Source organism: Podarcis pityusensis, assembly GCF_964106645.2.
Source record: "Podarcis pityusensis genome assembly, chromosome: 14".
In the NCBI taxonomy this organism is placed as follows: domain Eukaryota; kingdom Metazoa; phylum Chordata; class Lepidosauria; order Squamata; family Lacertidae; genus Podarcis; species Podarcis pityusensis.
In genome coordinates this window covers 1,601,434-1,623,889 of record NC_138039.1, presented here as the reverse complement: position 1 = coordinate 1,623,889, position 22,456 = coordinate 1,601,434, and the positions used below count along the sequence as shown (strand labels likewise).

The 22,456-nt window shown below is 46.8% G+C and overlaps 1 protein-coding gene across 1 annotated transcript; it reads right to left on the bottom strand.

Moving 5' to 3' along the window:
• Positions 1–20,809: 20,809 nt before the first annotated feature.
• LOC308463112 (mediator of RNA polymerase II transcription subunit 31-like) lies at positions 20,810–22,139 on the bottom strand. The gene is made up of 2 exons (XM_080981327.1): positions 22,002–22,139; positions 20,810–21,487 (listed from the first exon to the last, which is right to left on the bottom strand). Exons 1-2 carry the CDS (start codon positions 22,098–22,100, stop codon positions 21,194–21,196), a joined length of 393 nt encoding a protein of 130 aa, XP_080837453.1. The 5' UTR covers positions 22,101–22,139; the 3' UTR covers positions 20,810–21,193.
• Positions 22,140–22,456: the final 317 nt, after the last annotated feature.

Genomic DNA, 22,456 nt, shown 5'->3' with positions numbered 1-22,456 from the left:
GAAGTACTGTATCCTATGCATGCTGGGGCAGAAGGAACTTCTGCTAAATTTAATGGAAACCACGCACACCGGCTAGGTTGTAGGCGGGGGTCACCTTAAAGACGCTCCTTTCGACTGTACAGGGGCACCTGGATCCCCTGCCCAAATCTCCACACAGCACAAAGTTAACCTACGGAACTGGCTGCCACAAGATGTAGGGATGAAAGAGGCTGGGAGGGCAATGCTGTTGGTGGCTACCAGCTACGATGATGGCCTTGCTGTGCCCGGCTTCTGAATGCCAGGGTCTGGGAAGCGCAGGAGGGGAGAAGACGCCAGCCCCTGTGAGAACAGCATGTGGACGAGATCCAGCCACTGGTGAGAACAGGATGTGGACGAGATCCAGCCACTGGCCTGATCCAGCAGGCTCCTCTCTTAGGTGGTTGCGACCCTCCTTCACCCTGGCCTGCCCAGGATGTGAACTCTGATAATATTATGATCCCTCTTGCCTGCATGAAGGGCTCTGTGCATGGCATGACCCTCTGGCATTTTTGCATGGGCCGGCTAAAGAAAGGGAAGTTTCTTCCATCCCTTGCTCCACCTGCTTCTGACGCTGGTCCCACCCACCTCTGGCATGCGGCCAAAGGCTGCTTGTGAGTAGGGGGCCAGTTTCACTTCTCCCAGTTTCCGGATTTTCCAATCTTAAAATTCAGTTCTGCACATTTTTGAAGGAACATGTGGGGGGTATTATTTTTTTAACATCCTCGTGAATATGCGTCAGCACCTTTCTGCACATTTCTTCTAATAAACACATTTCTGCATGCAGTTTTGATGAAGGCCCACATTTCTGCAAGCAGGTTTCTGTAACACAATGCGGTTTGGTATGTTACTTTCCCCGATATACTTCATGCGCATTCCCCCCGACACACAATTTTGTATTGCGAAATCCGAAATCTCGAAGGGCGACTGTATCTTCTTGTTTGGGAATGTGTGGGTTTGATGCATTTGGCTATAAACAGGAACTGACTCTACCCCATCCCTACTCGAGAAACTAGGTTCGAGATAGATGGTCCTTTGGGTTGACCTATGCAGGGCTTTTCCTAGATTCCAAAGCGAGACGGCATGCCCTCAGCTAGGGGACATACCCTAAGAAGCCTAAAATGAATGAATTCTGAAAATATTTTCCAGTATGTTTTTCCTTCTCCCATTCAGAGTTGCTTAGATGGGCCAAACTCAGTTGCTCATAGGATTTGAGGCTCATGGTCTGGGGTTTGCAGACACCTGTGGGAAAACTGCAAGCAGGATCCTGCCCACCTCCTGCGACTTCCAGCCCCTGGTCTTCTGCCTCAGATGATGGAGGAAGAAGAAGAAGAGGAAATAATAAATTTTATTTATACCCCGCCCTCCCCAGCCAAGACCGGGCTCAGGGCGGCTAAAACCAAGTATAACAACAATGGATTAAAATACAACTTAAAAACAAAATTAAAATAAAACATTAAAATGCAGCCTCATTTCAGTAGAAACTCAAATAAAAAAACTTTTTGGGGTTGAAAACATCGAATCATCACCAAGGTCAACTATCCAGACTAGTCCTGCATGGGCCAGAAAAAAGCCAGGGAAGTCCCCAAATAGGAGTTCCATCAGAGGAGAAAGGATAGAGGGGAAGGGGATCAAGTGGATTCCAAGCCAAAGGCCAGGCGGAACAACTCTGTCTTACAGGCCCTGAGGAAAGAAATCAGATCCCGCAGGGCCCTGGTCTCATGAGACAGAGCGTTCCACCAGGCTGGAGCCAGTGTTGAAAAGGCCCTGGCTCTGGTTGAGGCTAATCCGACTTCCTTAGGGCCCAGGACCTCTAGGGTGTGGCTATTTATGGACCTTGAGGTCCTCCGCAGAGCATACTGGGAGAGGCGGTCCCGTAGGTACGAGGGACCAAGGCAGTATAGGGCTTTAAAGGTCAAAAGCAGCACCTTGAACCTGACCCTGTACTCCACCGGGAGCCAGTGCAGCTGGTAGAGCACTGGCTGAATATGCTCCCATGGCAGGGACCCCGTAAGGAAACTCGCTGCAGCATTCTGCACCCGCTGGAGTTCCTGGGACCGCTTCAAGGGCAGCCCCGCGTAGAGCGAATTACAGTAGTCAAGCCTGGAGGTGACCGTCATCATCCAACTTGAGCATCACTACCTCTTCTGGAAGTGAATTGCCTTGTTTACACTGTGAATAAATACTTCCTTTTGTCCGTCCAACATGCAACTCCATTGGAGCCCCACAATTTCCAGTGTTGTGACAGAGGGAGGGGGGATATCCCAAATGCTTCAGCCTTCCTTCACAGGGGAGTCGCTAAATCTCATTGCTGATTTCTGTTGCCCTTTTCTCAACAGGGCAGTTTGGTACTTCCTGTAATACCGGGGTGCTAGAAGTAAAAGCATTCTTACAGATCAGGCGGTTTTCAGGAAGTCTTTGGCACAACCTGTTAATCCCCATCCCCTAGGGAAGTTTGGGGCCAAATTAGACTTGGCCTGACTTTCCAAGGCATCTTTGCATCAAACCTGCACATTTGTTTAAATGCAAATTGCATCAGCTCCGCTCTGATAATTAACAGGATCAGGCACCAGCGGGGGATTTCCTCCCAGTGCAAACAGCAGGTTCAGAGGAAGGATCTTTCTCAGGTAGGGGAAAGGTTACACCCCCATCTCCATGTTTACCAAGCCCGCCCCACCCATCAGCTGATGCAATTTGCATTTAAACAAATCAGCACCAAGGTATGCTCAGTCCTGAGCCAAAATACCTGTAAATCCGTCAGCGAATCCGCCAGCTGTTTACTTTCACCTGTATCTCTGTCCCTCCCTTCTTGTTGCTTTCCCTGGGTGGAATCTTAGATTGTAGCCTCCTTCGGGCAGAGGCTGGTCCCCCTGCACTACACAAAACAGCAACAGCAACATTCACTCATTTGGGAACATGCATTAGGTGACATCTCCCTGTCAAGGCCATAATGACAGGCAGTTTTACACAGGATGCTTTTCTGCAAGGCAGATCCCAAGACATCATCCCTCCCTATTGTCGCAAACCCAAGCGCTGAGAGCTCTGCAGAAACAAGAGGGAAGACGTTTGTGAGATGCAGGCTGCTGGAAGTTGTTCTCCTAGAATGAGGGGGGTGAAAAGCAGTCAAGAGATTGACTCTCTACTCCATCACGCACCAGGACTAGGAATTTCACCTCTGCGGAGAACTCACTAGGCAGCCTTAAAGCAAGCCATGCCCTGTCAGCCTCACCACCTGCTCCCCAGCATTGCCAGTTCAGGAGCATCCCAGATCCTGGCATTTCAGGGCCCAAACCTGAGACCTGGGGGCAGGGCCTGGTGATGGATGTCAACTGGGAGAGGGGAGCGCAGGAGGGAAGACCCCTACCTCAGTGTCTATACTATAATTTACAGCACGCTGAAGTTTGGAAGTGCATGCACAGTCTTCTAAATATTATCATCATCAGGTTTCCCATGCAGGAATCTCAGGTAGAGAACCCCTAGCAAGTGGCCATCTAACCTCTGCTTAAAAACCTCCCAGGAAGGAGAGTTCACCGTCTCCCAAGGGAGACAGTCCCACTGTCTTAACACCTCTTCTTACCGTCATAAAGTTCTTCCTGATGTTGAGTCGGAATCTCCTTCCTTGTAACCTTCCATGATGATGTCATGGACAGGCAACCAGGGAACCAGGTAGCCGGCTAAAGGTAAAGGGACCCCTGACCGTTAGGTCCAGTCGTGGCCGAATCTGGGGTTGCAGCGCTCATCTCACTTTATTGGCCGAGGGAGCTGGCGTACAGCTTCCGGGTCATGTGGCCAGCATGACTAAGCCGCTTCTGGCAAACCAGAGCAGCGCACGGAAACACCGTTTATCTTCCCGCCAGAGCAGTACCTATTTATCTACTTGCACTTTACGTGCTTTCGAACTGCTAGGTTGGCAGGAGCAGGGACCGAGCAATGGGAGCTCACCCCGTCGCGGGGATTCGAACCGCGACCTTCTGATCGGCAAGCCCTAGGCTCTGTGGTTTAACCCACAGCGCCACCCGCGTCCCAGGTAGCCGGCTAATTGAGAGCAAATGAAACCCTGGCTTGCTTTATGGCACTCTGGCGATATCCTTCCCTGGCCTCCTTCCTCTGCCACCTTGCAGGAACACACCCAACATCAGTCGCCTTGCCTTGCTGAAAGAGGCCCCCACCATGACACCTGTTTCGAAGGAATGCTTCCACCCCGTATTCAAGGAAACCGCCCCAAAGTTGAGGCGCACCTGCTGTCTGCGTAAACTAGGCATAAATAGCAGTTTTTCAGGTGTCCTCGTTTGGAAAGTCATGATAAAGGATTCTGCTAATTAGGGGAGGGAGGGAGAGGCTTTGCTCTGAGCAAGAAGCCTGATATTCCTGCTGCCGCCACCCACTCCATCTCTCATACGGCCTGTCGGAAGTGGAGTTGGGCAGCGCCAGTGGCTCTGCCTGAAGTGGCAACGTCGACAACAGCGGAGCGAGCCAGGGTGGAATCCTTGCACGCAGCAGAAAAGCAGCTGTCAACACCACCTCTCAACGGCCAGCGCATTACTTGTCATGGACGATTTGCAAGGAAGAATGGCGCCCATGGAACAGCAATTCAGCCAGAGAGAGAGAAGGGCTGTGTGTGGACAACTCTGATCCTAATTCTTACTTGTAGCGCCTTTTTCTGTTCCTCCAGGGTTAGTGGCAAGGTAAGCAACAGAGCACACAGGGTCCAGTTATGTGGGATTTTGACATTTTATGGAAGACAGCCTGGAGCTGATGGGAGATGGGGTGTGACAACAGGACCCCCACACACACACATGCTGCCCCCTCAAGAGTCATGCACCGGCCACGGTCCCGTGGGAAGGATTCCCAGAGAGAGAGGGCGAGGCTGGTCTCCTTGCCCCCCTTTTCCTTCTGAGCAGCTGCCCCACAGCAAGAGTAACAGAGCTGAATGCTGGAAGATTGGGGGCCAGTTAAAAGAAAGCACTTCTTCCATAGATGGTACATTACACCAGTGAAATTAGCTAAAATGTACAAAATAAGTAATAAAATGTTGGAAATGTAAAGAAAAAGAAGGAACTTTTTATCACATGTGGTGGGAATGTAAGAAAGTAAAAAACTTCTGGGAAATGATATATAATGAGATGAAAAAGATGTTGAAATATACATTTATTTAAAAAAACCAGAAGCATTTTTACTTGGCATTCTAGGGGTGGATATTAATAGACAGGATAGTAAATTGTTTTTATATGCAACAACGGCAGCAAGAATATTATTGGCACAAAAATGGAAACCAGAAGAATTACTGACAAAAGAAGAGTGGCAAATGAAATTAATGGACTATGCAGAATTAGACAAACTGACAGGAAGGATTCGAAACCTGCGGGACCAGAGATTCTTAGAGGACTGGAGTAAATATTTGAACTATTTGGAAAGCAGTTGTAACAAACAGATTACGCTAGTAGGACTGCAATAGGTTTTGTAACGAGGATTATGCGAAATATTGCAAGGAAGACTACGAAGAGAATTATTAGTTAAGGACAAAAGTAAGAGAGAAATTAAGAAATGCAGATTAAGTGATAAAGAATGGAAAATCTTCAGAGATAGTTGATGGAAGTCTAAAATATTATATAAGATAATAATGTATGTTAAATGATTGTTGGAAATGATATGTTAAAAAATTAATAAAAATGTATAAAAAAGAAGAAAGAAAGCGCTTCTTCCAGCAGTACAGAATTCAACTGCGGAACTCCCTGCCACAGGAGGGAGGGGTGGCCAATCAGATGGCTTTAAAAGAGGGCTAGACAAATCCACAGGGGAGGGGAGGGGGCTATCAATGGCTGCTAGCCAGGATGGCCGTGGCCTGACTCTGCAGTTGGAGCTAGCAATGTTTCTGAATCCCAGGTGCTGGAAACGGCAGGTGCAGAGAGGTATTTTGTGCTTGGTTCCACTCACTGGTTTCCCATGGTTTTACCTGTTCTTGTTTTTATTTGTAAGCTGCCTTGAGTTCCTGTTGGGGAAAAGCTAGGAAAGAATGAATGAATGAATGAATGAATGAATAGCATCTATTTGGCCACAGTGAGAACAGGGGCCATTGGCCTGATGCAACCGACCTTTCTTATGGAAGGTCAGATCACTGGCCACAGTGATCCATGCGACGGCCACCTCCAGGCTTGACTACTGTAATTCGCTCTACGCGGGGCTGCCCTTGAAGCTGTCCCAGAAACTCCAGCGGGTGCAGAATGCTGCAGCGAGGCTCCTCACGGGGTCTCTGCCATGGGAGCATAGTCACCCAGTGCTTTTCCAGCTGCATTGGCTCCCGGTGGAGTACAGGGTCAGGTTTAAGGTGCTGGCTTTGACCTTTAAAGCCTTATACGGCCTAGGACCGTCATACCTACGGGACTGCCTCTCCCAATATGCCTCACAGAGGACCTTAAGGTCCATAAATAGCAACACCCTAGAGGTCCCGGGCCCTAAGGAAGTCAGATTAGCCTCAACCAGAGCCAGGGCCTTTTCAACACTGGCTCCAGCCTGGTGGAACGCTGTGTCTCATGAGACCAGGGCCCTGCAGGATCTGATTTCTTTCCGCAGGGCCTGTAAGACAGAGTTGTTCCGCCTGGCCTTTGGCTTGGATCCAATTTGATTCCCTCCCCCTCTTTCTTTTTTCTTTTTCCTTTCTCCTCCTGTGATGAGGCTGCATTTTAATATTTCAGTATTTTAATTGTATTTTAATTTTGTTTTTAAGTTGTATTCATTCAACTTGTTTTTATTATTGCTTGTTAGCCGCCCTGAGCCTGGCCTTGGCTGGGGAGGGCGGGGTATAAATTATTATTATTATTATTACCTATGTTCTTAAGGGTCCTCATTGTTCCTTATAAGCCAAGGCAGGCATAGTTTGCAAAAGAAAAAAAGTTGCATAATGTGTTTCTTATAAGCTTGTATCCTGCAAGGTGCGGTGTGAATAATATTAGTTTAAAAATAAGTATATGGAGGGCCACATGTTCCACACCCCTATGGCAGGTTCTTGCAGAGCACTGGGAATATATCGCATGCGCACGGCTCTCGAGGAAGAAATCCCATGGAATTTTTAAGTCCTAAGAAAAACAGCGCTTTCGCCACCTTCGAAATGGCACGGCTTGGTGCTACTTCCTGGGAACAGATGTTTGGATTACCACGCAGGGAAGCTGGATGGAATCAGGTTGTGGGAAACCTCTTAACGCCCGCCCCCCCCCCGCAAAGACACTGTTTATTGCTTATACACAACAACAGCGGCAAGAGAATTGTTGGCCCAGAGATGGAAGCAAGAAGAAATACCGACGAAAGAAGAATGGCAGATGAAATTGATGGACTACGCTGAATTGGACAAAATGACAGGAAGGATTCGAAACCTGCGGGACCAGAGATTCACAGAAAATTGGAAGAAATATACGAATTATTTGAAGAGCAACTGTAATCAGCAAATTACGCTAGTGGGACTACAAGAAGTTTTGTAAGGAGGAATATATGAAATATTGCAAAGAAGAGAGATATTAGTTATGATATTTAAATGTAAGAAATGTAAATGTAAAATGATATTTAAATGTAAGAAAGTAAGAAATGTAAATTAAGTGGAAAAGATTGGAAAATTTTCAGATGTGATTGATGAAAGTCAAAAAAAATTGTATAAGCTATAAAAGTATGTTTAATAATTGTTGAAAATGATATGTTAAAAAACGAATAATTTTTTTTAAAAAATAAACTGTTTATTGCACCTCAAGGTGCCCCAACCTACCTTTTGGCTCCCATCATGCATTTGTGGTGAGACCATAGGATTGTAGAGATGAAAGGTGGCTTAGCCTGGCAATACCCAGGATGAATCTCACCTGAGCCACGAAGCCACAGGGCAGGGGCCCGGCCTTCCATTCCTGCCACAGTGTGTGGGGGGGGGAATAATAATACGGACTACCATTTAGGGTGGAAGGATTACTCGAGAGAATCACTGCAAATTGCCTTGGGCACTTCAGAAGGCGTTAAATAAACGCAGCGCCATTTTCATTGCAATCGTATTTTTTGCATTCCCTCTCCCCACCACCCCCTCCAGTAATCTAAGGCGAAACCTCCCTTGAATCCGCAGCTTCAGTTTAATAAGGTCTGAAAGATATTTGTCCAAAGTCCAAAAGATAATTGGGGAATAAAATAAACCTCTGTGGCTAGACATCAAGATCTGGGAGCTGACCAAAGCGCCACGACTGACCTCTAGCACTATTCGGGATGCTTAGTTTATGCCTCACACCCCCCCCCCACCCACCGATAAGATCTCAGCAGAAAAATTAAACAATACCAGTTACTGTATGGGACTAGTTGCCAGCTCCTTGACGCCATTAACCTTTCGTGTCCTACTGTTTACCCATGATGCATCTGCCTCTATTATCAGAGCCAAAGTAGCGCGCATCCCTTCGCGATCAGATAAGGGTGGCTTTATAAATAAGCACTATTTCACTGGGGTGGAAGTCATCCTTAATCCTGGCAGGTTTGATAGTTGGTTTCCAGAAACTCCAGTGCAGAGTTGGTGTGCGTTGTTATTTATCAGTTTATTACTGATTGATTGATCCCATTCATATTCTGACTTTTCCTCCAAGGGCTTCAAGGTGGTGTATGGGACACACACACCCCCTCAGTGATGACACCTGGGGCAGGCCACACACACACACACACACACACCACACACCCCTTCCTCCGCCACTGCCTGGCCGAACCCTTGAAACTTCAGTCTATTTATATATATATATATTTATTAGTTTTTTAACATACCATTTTCAACAATAATTAAACATACTTTTACGTCTCATTCAATTTTTTTTTACTTCCATCAGTCCTGTCTGAACATTTTCCAATCTAATCTCTTAGTATGCATTTCTTATTTTCCCTATTACATTTCAAACTCATAACCAATATCTCTCTCTTTTTCTACTTTGTAACACTTTGTATATTTCTCCAAAACTTCTTGTAGTCCTTCTAGCGTAATTTGTTGATTACAGCTGCTCTTCAAATAATTCATATACTTCTTCCAATCTTCTGTGAATCTCTGGTCCCGCAGGTTTTGAATCCTTCCTGTCATTTTGTCCAGTTCTGCTTAGTCCATTAATTTCGTCTGCCATTCTTCTTGCTTCCATTTCTGGGCTAACAGTACTCTTGCCGCTGTTGTTGCTTATAAGAACAATTTAACATCTTGCCTATTAATGTCTTGGCCTATAATACCAAGTAAAAATGCTTCTGGTTTTTTAAAGAATGTATATTTCAATATCTTTTTCATCTCATTATATATCATTTCCCAGAAGTTCTTTACTTTCTTACATTCCCACCACATATGATAAAATGTTCCTTCTTTTTCTTTACATTTCCAACATTTATTATTTGTCTTATACATTTTAACTAATTTCATTGGTGTAATATACCATCTAAAGGGACGCGGGTGGTGCTGTGGGTTAAACCACAGAGCCTAGGACTTGCAGATCAGAAGGTCGGCGGTTCGAATCCCCGCGATGGGATGAGCTCCCGTTGCTCGGTCCCTGCTCCTGCCAACCTAGCAGTTTGAAAACACGTCAAAGTGCAAGTAGATAAATAGGTACCGCTCCAGTGAGAAGGTAAACTGCGTTTCCGTGCGCTGCTCTGGTTCGCCAGAAGTGGCTTAGTCATGCTGGCCCCATGACCCGGAAGCTGTACGCCGGCTCCCTCGGCCAGTAAAGCGAGATGAGCGCCGCAACCCCAGAGTCGGCCACGACTGGACCTAATGGTCAGGGGTCCCTTTACCTTTTTAATATACCATCTAGACATCATTTTCATCATATTCTCTTTCAAAGCATTACAGACTGTAAATTTTATCCTTTCATCCCACAACCTTTCCCATTCTTTAAGCTGGATATTATATCCAAAGTCTTTTGCCCAGTGTTGAAACTTCAGTCTAAACCCTGTGAGTGGGCAAGCCCATATAGGAATGTACATCATTTGTACATTCCACGCAGCCAGTTCCCTGCCTGATGCATAGTGAAGGTTGCGCCTCTCGATTCCTGATGGCACTTCCTCAACCCCTCACATAACCCCCACCCCTGCCGCCTTACAAAAGGCGCTCAAAAGCCCTTCCCTTGTTCTACTTCAACCGGAGGGCAGATTGCTGCCGTCAGCAGCTCCCTGGCCAGGCTGAGAGCAGAGGAAACGGCATAAACGGACAAGAAGGAAAAGAATCGTAGGAATCAGCTCCTGACCGTTGTCCATGCCAGTTGGGACTATTGGGATATATAGTTCAGATCAGTGGTTCCCAAATTTTTGGGGGCTCCTCGATTCCACAAACTCGTCCCCAGTGCCCTCTACCCTATAAAAAGCATGATTCAGAATAGCGGTTTGCACGACCCACTCAGGAAGATAGTGACACAACAGAATTCAGAATAGTAGCACTTAATTGCACATGCATTCCAAATCCAATTAAAACTCTGTCGTTTAATTAATTAGACAGAATGCATGAACCTGATCCCGTGAGGCCGGCTTCTCAATGCCTGAGAGTCATTTCCAATTCCCGCTCTCCTCCTTGACATCCGCTTGCCTCTTGGTCCTCCCCTAGGTAATCCACCCCCCTGACCCCCAGGGGGGTACTACCCACTTTGGGAACCCGTGTTCTAGAGGACACCAGGTTGGGCAAGGCAGGTGCGAATCAATGCAGGGAAAACCCAGTGCATCGGGAGGTCTTAAATCACCCTTGCAAATAAGGCCATGAAAGTTACTAGCCTGCAAAAAAAAAAAAAGGGGGGGGTGGGGAAAAGAAGGGGAAGGAGATTTCAGCCCCTCCTGCGGTTCCTTTTTCCTTGTATGCTGGGTTCAGGGGGGGGGGGCGGGTAGCAGATAAATTTCCATGTTTCCTTCTACATTGCAGTGGGGAATCCTTAAGTACAAGCCTGTCCTACATAAGCCTTTCTTCTGATTTAGTGCTCCTTCTGAATCAGGCTTGAAGGCAAACAGTCTCTCTGGCACCCCCAAAAAGTTTACTTAGAGATTATTTAAGGGTGTAATATCTCTGCCCTCTGGGTAGCCAGCCACCCCCTTGGCATCTCTGACTCAGAACCAGTGAAGGCGGTGAAGGTCCTGTGTGAGTGCCTGGAGGCAGTTGGAGGATGGATGGCAGCTAACAGATTGAGGTTGAATCCCGACAAGACAGAAGTACTGTTTTTGGGGGACAGGGGGCGGGCAGGTGTGGGGGACTCCCTGGTCCTGAATGGGGTAACCGTGCCCCTGAAGGACCAGGTGCGCAGCCTGGGAGTCATTTTGGATTCACAGCTGTCCATGGAGGCGCAGGTCAATACTGTGTCCAGGGCAGCTGTCTACCAGCTCCATCTGGTTTGCAGGATGAGACCCTCCCTGTCCACGGACTGTCTTGCCAGAGTGGTGCATGCTCTGGTTATCTCCCGTATGGACTACTGCCATGCGCTCTACGTGGGGCTACCTTTGAAGGTGACTCAGAAACTACAACTAATCCAGAATGCGGCAGCTAGACTGGGGACTGGGAGCGGCCGCAGAGACCATATAACACCGGTCTTGAAAGATCTACATTGGCTCCCAGTAGGTTTCTGAGCACAATTGTTGGTGCTGACCTTTAAAGCCCTAAACGGCCTCGGTCCAGTATACCTGAAGGAGCGTCTCCACCTCCATCGTTCCGCCTGGACACTGAGGTCCAGCTCCAAGGGCCTTCTGGTGGTTCCCTCACTGCGAGAAGCCAAGTTACAGGGAACCAGGAAGAGGGCCTTCTCAGTGGTGGCGCCCGCCCTGTGGAATGCCCTCCCACCAGATGTCAAAGAAATAAACAACTATCTGACCTTTAGAAGACATCTGAAGGCAGCCCTGTTTAGGGAAGTTTTTAATGACTGATGTTTTAATGTTTTTTTAATCTTTTGTTGGAAGCCCCCCAGAGTGGCAGGGGAAACCCAGCCAGATGGGCGGGGTAGAAATAATAACAAATTATTATTAATTATCATCATCATCATCAAACTAATTATTCAGGTGTTGATCCTCTTGGAGACAAAATGGCCCGGTCCATGCACAAAGAGCAGGTTCAGGGGAACTTCTGGGGTTTTCAGAAGTGGATTTGCAGATTTAATATAGAGCTTTTTAATCTTGGTCTCCTTGTGCCTCCGATGGCTTCAGTTATAGGCTTGTGATTCTGTATATCTTGAGTCACATGGGCCTCTCGCGCTCTCATTTCTGACGACACCTATCTCTATCTTATCTCAAACACCCGGATAACCAGCTTCATCATTTATTTGATGAAATCTGTGTGACGCTGACGGGATGCCTTCCTCCTCTTGCTGTGTACAAAGAGCTCCTGTGCTCTTGCACAACAACAATCTTGCGCTCCCTGTTGTAAACCTCTTTGAGATTCTTCTCTTTAAACAGATGCTTCTTGCCCAAAGATGGAAGGAGGACAATCAGGGACCGAGAGGACAATGGAATGAATAAAGAATGGCGAAATTTTATAAGTTACCTGAAAAAACATTGCAAACGACTGAAAACATTGACAGGGTTTTAGAAACACTTGCAGTGAAGCGAGAATTATGATAAATATTGAGATTTAAGAAAATATGGGGAAATGATAGGATGCAGTTTGAAAATAATATCTGGGGAAACCATGGAGGGGAAGAAGGATGTGCGAGGATTCTGAGAATCCAACTTGTAAAATGATTTGTGTATGATGACAAACGTCAAATGTTAAAATGAATAAAACTTTTAAAAAGCAAAAATGAAAATCCCGAGAATCTTACTTGTAAAATGATTAAGATTTGTGTACGATGATAAACATCAAAAGTGAAAATGAATAAAACTTTATAGAAAGCAAGAGAGAGAGAGAGAGAGAGAGAGAGAGAGAGAGAGATTCATTTCTTTAAAAATATAAAGCAGGATAGAAATGCAGAGAATGATAACCCTGAGAGCAATTTATTCTTATGATTGTGATATTGCAGGCCTGGCCTCGTCTAGTTTACATGTGTCTTGTCTCATGAAGTTCTGCTTTGTTATTTGGGTTAGAGGGATAAAATTTCATAAAAGCATTAAAAAATATTTAGGAACAAAAACTGAAATCATGATTACTGTTCGTTGGAGAGGCTGCCTGAGTATCCCAGAGCAAAGTGTAGCTGGCTCCTTATGCGCCGCAACAATTTGTTGCAGACCCCACTTGTAGTCCCAGGTCCTACAGATCCTGCTCCTTGAGTTGTTTGCATGGCGTTTACAAGGAGGTTATATGATGCCCGCTCTTTACTGAGGGGTCAACTGTGATTTACTCAGAGTAGACCCAATGAAATTAAAAGGGTGCCTAAGTTAGATCCATTAATTTCAGCAGATCTGTGCTGTGTGAAGCTAAGTTGAATACCACCATATGGATTTGTCTTTGGGGAGGTTGTATTACATCACGTCAAGCAATTGGTTTCTTGGGTTTTCGGTTTTGGTTTTTTGAAATATTTCGTTTTGCTTCATTTGTAATGCATATAAAAGAGAGAGACCACTTATAACAATAGATGAAAACAAAAAGATGAGAAACAGAAGGAAAAATTGGCACATAGAATAACTACAGTTGCACATGAGTTGAAAGAACCAAGTCATGAAAGAAAAAGGTGAGAATAAGTGTTGTCTTCACATAAAGAAAATTTGCACTATCTGATTAAGAACAGCTCCAGATTTGCCAGACTTGTGACCTGAATTGTATTGAAAATGTTGGTTCCACTGTGTATGTAATAAAGGAATGCCAAATGGTATTAAAAGTGTCTGGAGGTTTTAGTCCTTGTCAAACTCCCTATGTTTTTCATAATTGTATCCATTGTAGCTATATTCGCCAGTGAGTAGTACAAAATGGGTGCGGCTGTGGGTTAAACCACAGAGCCTAGGACTTGCCGATCAGAAGGTTGGTGGTTTGAATCCCCACGGCAGGGTGCGCTCCCGTTGCTCGGTCCCTGCTCCTGCCAACCTAGCAGTTTGAAAGCACAAAGTGCAAGTAGATAATTAGGTACCACTCTGGCGGGAAGGTAAACAGTGTTTCCGTGCGCTGCTCTGGTTCGCCAGAAGCGGTTTAGTCATGCTGGCCACATGACCCGGAAGCTGTACGCTGGCTCTCTTGGCCAGTAAAGCGAGATGAGCGCCGCAACCCCAGAGTTGGTAACGACTGGACCTAATGGTCAGGGGTCCCTTTACCTTTACCTAGTACAAAGAGTCCAGTTTTGGGGCTGTTTCCCACCAAGTTTGCAATGACCCTCCAGGCTGCCAGTCATACACAGGACCAATTCTTTTGACACTATATCCACACTGGCATCATCAAATTGATTTTTGGGACAGCGGCTGACACCTTCTTTAGCAACATTTACCATTTCTATCAGGAACAAAATCCCCAGAACCTGACAGCGACACGCACCGAGCCTTTTTCTCACCAACTTTCCTTGTTGAGAAAGAAGTTCGAAAGTCGAAACGGCACAACCTGCCGATTGCACGGCCTGTTAAAAGCGCATCGCACGGTGCAAATTCTGCCCGCGATTGAACCCAAATTGCAGAATAGCCACAGGGTTGCAGAGACATCATCTTGGGCGACGAAGGCCCCAAGAGGGAACTCTCAGCATCACCATCAGTTTCTGAGAGGGGGAAGCCAAGGGGTGGGGTGCGCTGGGGGCCTGATGCAGATTCCAGGCAAGGCTCCTCTCCGCTTGCCACAGACCTCTCTCTCTGCCCCGCGGTTTCCTGTTTCCTTTTTTCTCATTCTCTGCAAGAGCAGACCTTCATTGGCCAATCTCCCCGACGGCTGTTTTGTTGCCATTTAAGGCTCACTTCCCGGATGAAAGGGGAAATGGGCCGCGCTCAGAGCTGCCAGTCGGCCCCCTTCCCCAACATGTTGTTGGCCTGCGAACATATTTGGCAATGGGGTAACCACGGATCAACAGTCTTGATCCCTCGACCTCCGGTCAGTTGCCGTCGATTCTGAGGCCGGACCTGCCCTAGGGAGCTGGTTTAAAAAGGGGGGGCCATGGGGAGCCTGGCAGGACCCTGGGGGGGGGGAAGACTACATCTCCCGTCAACCATAAAATATACTCGGAGTTGAGAGTGGATTTCATGCTCTTTATTCAGGTCATAGTAGTGAGGAATGGCAGTTCCCCCGAAATGTCTGCTTTATATACATTATTTACACAATGGGCCCCACGTGATTGGCTGATTCCGGGATTCTCCTGTAGGCCAATCAGGTTGCGGATTCACTTCCACCTGGAGCTGGATTGGGTGGCTCCTGCGGACCAATCAGACTGCTGCATTCTGAATCCTATTGTTCTAGGACCAATCAGACTGCTGCTATTTGGATCCTATTCAGCTCAGTACCTAACAAACCAGCATAGCCAATGGTCAGCGGGGTGATGGGACTTGGGATACAGGAACATCTGGAGGGGTAGCCAGGTTAGGGAAGGCTGCTTTGGGAGAAGATGCGGCCGATGAACTGGTCAAACACTGCAGAACTGGAACTGCTCCAAATGCCACATTTGCAGGAATTCAGTCTTTTTGTGTGGCAGAGCCTATGGAACTCCCTGCCTATTGACATCAGCCAAGCGCCTTTGCCATACTCTTTTTGGCACCTGCTAGAAACCCTTCTGTTTCGGCAAGTTTACCCAGAAGGTGTAGAATGTCAACATGTTTTCCAGTCTGCACTTACCTTACTGCTGATTTATTTCTGATGGAATGTTTTCAATAGATAACTGCTTTCACCGGTATTTCTCTCTCTCTCTTTTCATAATCCGCTTTGAGCTTTGTTTGGTATTGCAATCAAGCGGGATGTAAATTTTATGAAATTAAATAAATGACCTACAGCAGTTGCAAAAGTCTTGTAGATATGAACAAGGAGTGTTTGCTGCTGAGAATTAAAGGCTCTCTGCTCCTGAGAGCAAAGGCAGGGGGGTTAGTAGTCACTGGGGAAACTGAGCACAGGGACTTTCCAGATTGCATGCTCAGCCGCTCATACAATGCTACTCTCATTTGCTGGGTAGAGCAGATAAAGCGAGCATTTTCGTCCTCCTCCACATCCTGCAGTTTCTAGCATAACCAGGCCAAGAGCTGAGGGTGCTCCTAGCACCACCAAGCCAAGGTGGAAAATAATAATATTAATAATAAATTTTATTTATACCCCGCCCTCCCCAGCTAAGACTGGGCTCAGGGCGGCTAACACCAGATATAAAACAATTGATTGAAATACAACTTAAAAAACAAGATTAAAATACAACATTAAAATGCAGCCTCATTTCAGTAGAAACTCAAAAACGTTTTTGGGGATGAAAATGTCAAGTCTTCACCAAGGCTAACTATCCAGACTGGTCCTATGTGGGCCAGAAAAAAGCCAGGGAAGTCCCCAAATAGGAGTTCCATCACAGAAGGAAAAAGGAAAGAGGGGGAGGGGATCAAGTTGATTCCAAGACAAAAGCCAGGCGGAACAACTCTGCAGAAACAGGCCCTGCGGAAAGAAATCAGAAAAGGGAACGTCAGAATGCAAGGGTACCCAGCTTGGGCCAACTCATTTTGGCAGAGAATCCCACAAGCACCTTTCTCTCTCTCTCTCTCACCACACATGCACACACCACCCCCAGCAGTAAAAATGCAACCAGTATTAACGAAATATGGCACTGCTCTTTCATATAACACCTAGAATTAGCTGCCTGTGGCGGCCAGACCTCCTTCTGCCTAACAGTGAAGCTGGCTTGCTTGGGGCGCATCCTGTTCCGAATTTGTAATCAATCACTGTTGCAGGAATTTATGTATAGGTGGGGGGGGGGTTGCCCCTCCAGCAGATATCATGCACATGCAGCCCACTACCAAAATCAGTGCAATCACTGTTGTGATTTGTCCCCACAAAACATTTCATCACAGTTTCTTCCTATCTATTCAAAGGGACTTTGCTGCACGATACCAAATGTAAGAATTTGCTGATCAATGTATCTATGTACTGGCTCACTGGGAAAACTTCAGAAATTCATATAGACATGTGAGCTCAGCTACTCAGCAGCCCCTCTGCCTGAGTGATAATCCCTGGCATCCTGATACCTGAGTGCCATTCCAGAAATCACAAACCCAGATGAAGACAAAAGGGTGTGATTAACTTGGCTGGGAAACAGGGAAATGTAAAGATCTCTTTTGTTCCACTTGATGGGTGTTTGGTGGAGGGCAAGGGGAACCATGGGGCAGAGTCCAGGATGCTCAGATTACTGCCACCAGACCTCCCCTTTCATGATGTAACCGTGATGTATGAGTGATGTAGTTTGCGGGTGTAACATGGGGATTAGCAGCTAATAAAAGTTTGGGGGGTCTTTTGTTTGGGGCTTCCATCTTGTTCCACCTGGTGGCAGGTGGGAGTCCTGTCGCGACAGAGACCAAGCCTACTGGCTGCTCTTTTGCTCTGCTATTCCTGGCTGGTGTCCTTGTTTTTTGTCCAAGGGAGCCCTCAGATTTCTCCGTTAACATCACAAAAATGGGATGTGAGGGAAACTTGCCGAATCTGCATTTTTTAAAAGACGGACCATTAGGAAAGCCTGCTGGATCAGGCCCATGGCCCATCTAGTCCAGCACCCTCTTCTCACAGCAGCCAGCCAGATACCCGTGGGAAATCAGGAAACAGGATCTGAGCACAAGAGCAGCTCTCTCCTCCGGTGGTTTCCAGCAAGGGAGATTCACAAGCATTCCTGGCGCCAACTGCAGGGGTTGAGCAGAGCCGTCTTGGCTAGCAGCCCTCGATAGCCCTCTCCTTTTCCTCCAGGAATTGGTCTAATCCTCTTATAAAGCTATCCAAGCTGTCGGCCATGCCTGTCTCCTGTGGCAGGGAGTTCCACAATTTAACTCTGTGCTGTGGGAAGAAGGACTTTCTGTTCTCTGTCCTGAATCTTCCAGTGTTCAGCTCCAGGGGCGGAGCTAGCTGCTGCGGCACCCGGAGCGGCGCCCATGCTGTACACCCGGGGGCGGGGCTAGCTGCCCGCAGGGGTAGGGCGGCGATGTCACACACCCCCTCCAGGGATGACACCCGGGGTGGGGCGCACCCACCACACTCCCCTTTCTCCTCCAGTGTTCAACTCCACTGGATTCCACAAACAGAAATCCAAGTCAGCTGGGCATTATATATATATATATATATATATATATATATACACACACACACACACACTCATTTTTATTGATTTTTTTTATTGGACCCCTGACCATTAGGTCCAGTCACAGACGACTCTGGGGTTGTGGCACTCATCTCGCTTTATTGGCCGAGGGAGCCGGTGTACAGCTTCAGGGTCATGTGGCCAGCATGACTAAGCCGCTTCTAGCGAATCAGAGCAGCGCACGGAAACGCCGTTTACCTTCCCGCCAGAGTGGTACCTATTTATCTACTTGCATTTGATGTGCTTTCAAACTGCTAGGCTGGCAGGAGCAGGGACTGAGCAATGGGAGCTCATCCCGTCATGGGGATTCGAACCACCAACCTTCTGATCGGCAAGCCCTAGGCTCTGTGGTTTAACCCACAGCACCACCCGCGTCCCTATATTGATGGTATCTAACACCAAGTACATTGGCAAAGATGTATAAATAAAAATCAAATAAGTGTTGGAAATGTAAAGAGAAAGAAGGTTCTTTTTATCATATGTGGTGGTCTTGTAGTTAGGTTAAAGCTTGCTGGGAAATGATATATAATGAATCGAAAAAGATGTTGAAAATAACATTTGTAAAAAACAACAACCCCAGAAGCTTTCCTTTAGGGAATTATAGGGACAGAACTACTCAAACCGTATAGAAATTTATTCATTTTTGCAACTATAGCGGCGAGAATGTTATTTGCCCAAAAATGGAAAGAAGAAGAAGAAGTCCTGACAAAAGAAGAATGGATACAAAAACTTATGGAATATGCAGAAATGTTGAAACTTGCCGGAAAAATAATAAAAAAAATAACAAACCTTTCTTATAAAAGAATGGAAATGATTTATGGAATATTTACAAACTGTAGACAGATAAGAACATTGACAGGATTATTGTAATAACCTGCAGTTTTATAAGAGTATGCATTTAAAGTAGATGAATAAATGCTTAAGTTAATTTGGAATATGCGGAAAATATAAAAATAAATAAATTTAAGGAACCGCAGAAAGAGGGGAAAGGAAGATGAGTTTCAAAATGTTAAAATGATTGTAAAGTTATTGAAATGTATAAAATTGAAAATTATAATTTTTATTATTATTATTTGGGGGGTGGGGAAGGAAGGGAGGGAGGGCGGAATAGGCGGTACAGTATAAGAAACTACCATTTTCTCAGGATTCAGTGCTTTTCCTGATCCTTTATTCATGCTCCAAGGAAGAAGAGTTGGCAGAATCTGGCAGGCAAGAGCAGTCCTGATCCCCTCCAGAAAGGGATGAAGTGTTTGGCTTCAGTCCCTGCAAAATGCAATCAGTTTCTGACTAAGGTGAGGCTTCAGATGTCAGTTTCACAGTTTCAAATGGCCCTATTAGTGCTGAGCTAAGGTTTCACCTGTCCATCCTGGCAGGTAGCCACCTGGCTCGTTTCTGAAACGCTTTTTAAACCATCTGCTGGGCTGCTGCCTTTAAAAAGACCGTACAGTGATCCCTTGGTTCTCAAACTTAATCCGTTCCGGAAGTCCTTTCCAAAACCAAAGTGTTCCAAAACCAAGGCGTGCTTTCCCATAGAAAGTAGTTCAAAGTGGATGAATCCATTCCAGACTTTTAAAAACAACCCCTAAAACATGAATTTGACATGAATTTTACTATCTAATGAGACCATTGATCCATAAAATGAAAGCAATGAACAATGTACTGCATTCACACAATCTATCTATCTATCTATCTATCTATCTATCTATCAGTAGCTAAACTGGGTTCCACACAGTCACAAAAACAAAAAAGAGCCACAAAAACCAAAACCCAAAATAAATAGCAAAAACCTCAGCGTAACACTCAGATCATAACACTCAAAACAGAAGTGTGGCACTCAAATTGGAAGCGTAACACTCAAAACAGAGCACGTTCGGCTTCCAAAAAAAGTTCTCAAACCAGAACACTTACTTCCGGGTTTGCAGTGTTTGGGTTCCAAGTTGTTTGAGTACCAAGGTGTGTGAGAACCAAGGGACCCTGTACAGTGGTACCTCAGGTTAAGTACTTAATTCGTTCCGGAGGTCCGTACTTAACCTGAAACTGTTCTTAACCTGAAGCACCACTTTAGCTAATGGGGCCTCCTGCTGCTGCCGTGCTGCAGGAGCATGATTTCTGTTCTCATCCTGAAGCAAAGTTCTTAACCTGAAGCACTATTTCTGGGTTAGCGGAGGCTGTAACCTGAAGCGTCTGTAACCTGAAGCGTATGTAACCCGAGGTACCACTGTATAGTGGTACCTCAGGTTAAGTACTTAATTTGTTCCGGTGGTCCGTACTTAACCTGAAACTGTTCTTAACCTGAAGCACCACTTTAGCTAATGGGGCCTCCTGCTGCCACCGCGCCACAGGAAAACGATTTCTGTTCTCATCCTGAAGCAAAGTTCTTAACCTGAAGCACTATTTCTGGGTTAGTGGAGGCTGTAACCTGAAGCGTATGTAACCTGAAGCGTATGTAACCCGAGGTACCGCTGTACTTAAATTGCTAAGCATCACAAGGTGAACCACCCCCTCAATGTTGTTTTCTGGGGCCTGCTTCTTCTTCCCGTGGCAAATTTCTCCAAAAGAAAGACGTGCGGATACGGTTGGCAGATTGATCCAGGATGGTCGCTTGGTGTGTTTTTTTGTTTGTTTTGTTTTGTTTTTTGGAGCTTTTAAGTCTCTTTATTTGCTGCTCTCAATAATGTGCTAAAAACTAACCACCACAGGGATTATATATGCGCACGCGCACACACAGAAAGAGACAGACATACCAACCCAAATCACCCACCTTTCCCCTGATAGTCTTTTGGGAAATGCAGTGACAACTTTAAATCTGGAGGGGGTGAGAACTTCTTGCTACTTCATGCAACACGTAAAGAAGCTGTTTATGCAGCCTCTGGTAAAGCCAGAGGATCCATAAGAGGTGTTGAGATCCCCCAGGGTGACTATTTTGTGCTGTGGTTGCTCAGCCAAGGCAGCCCCATGCTTGGATGATTCCAGAGTAGTGCCGCCACTGCAACTGTCCCTCCTGCACTCACTGGGGATGCCAAATGGGCTCACTTCACAGAGGTGCTGTTCTGCTGCTGCTGTTGCTGCTGTTGCTGCTCTGCCAGGGCCTGCTGGAGACGCATGCGCTTGCGAGAGTAGTGCTGCCAGTGCAGGATCTGCTGCTCATCGATGAACTTGGCGCACTGGGCATTGACCAACTCTTTGCAGAAGTGCTCATACTGCAGCAGCTCCAGCATGTGCAGGCACTGGGGGTACTTTAGGTATTTGGCATACTCTGGTTCTTTCCAGTAGAGCAGGTATTTAAGGTAGTTGACAAATGCTTTGTCCTTGAAGAATCCTCTCTGGCAGTGGCGTAGCGTGGGTTCTCAGCACCCGGGGCAAGGCAAGTAATTTGCGCCCCCTAACCCGGGGCAAGGCAAGTAATTTGCGCCCCCTAACCCGTGGATTTTAGCACTCGAGTCTCTTCCGCACCCCCTCCAGATGTTGCGCCAGGTGCAGCAGGCCCCCCTGCACCCCCCACGCTACGCCACTGCTCCCACCACAAGTCTTCAGGACAGCCATCCGAAGGCTGGCGCGGGGAGAAGGTCTCTCCGCCCCACCGCCAGGCTTCGGAGCAGCCTTCCGAAGGCTGGTGCGGGGAGAAGGTCTCTCCGCCCCACCGCCAGGCTTCGGAGCAGCCTTCCGAAGGCTGGCGTGGGGAGAAGGTCTCTCCGCCTCACCGCCAGGCTTCGGAGGAGGTCCGAGGACAGTGGGGTTCCTGCTTCCTCCAGGAGGGCCGGCCAAACGCGCCCCCCCCAAATGTTGCGCCCGGTGCGGCCGGCACCCCTGGCACCCCCCACGCTACGCCACTGCTCTCTGGGCAAGAAAGTTTAGGTAACTGGGGTTTGCCAGGCACTGTACAAACTCCAACTCCAGCTGGAAGCGAAGGCGACTGCCAGTATCATCACTCTCCATAACGAAGACCGCAGCTTCCACGGCTTCTCCACAGAACAGCAATATCGGACGGTCGCTTGGTTAAAGATAATTTCAGGGAGACGCTGAGGCAATCTGCACCAAGGGGGTCGCTGGAGAGCTGAAGGGTTCGTAAATTAATTAATTTGCAACCCCCAGGCCCTCCCAGAACGGTCACAGCACTTTGCAGGGAGGTTTATAGTTTAAATTTCAACAGAGGAGAAAAGCAAATGTCTAAAAAGGGGGAGACTGGTATGCCTTGTTCTCTTTGCCAAAAGTTTGGGACTTCTGAGTTTGCAGAAAAGGCAACTAAGAGGCAACATTGTAGAAGTTTATACTAGGATGCACTGCCATGAAGA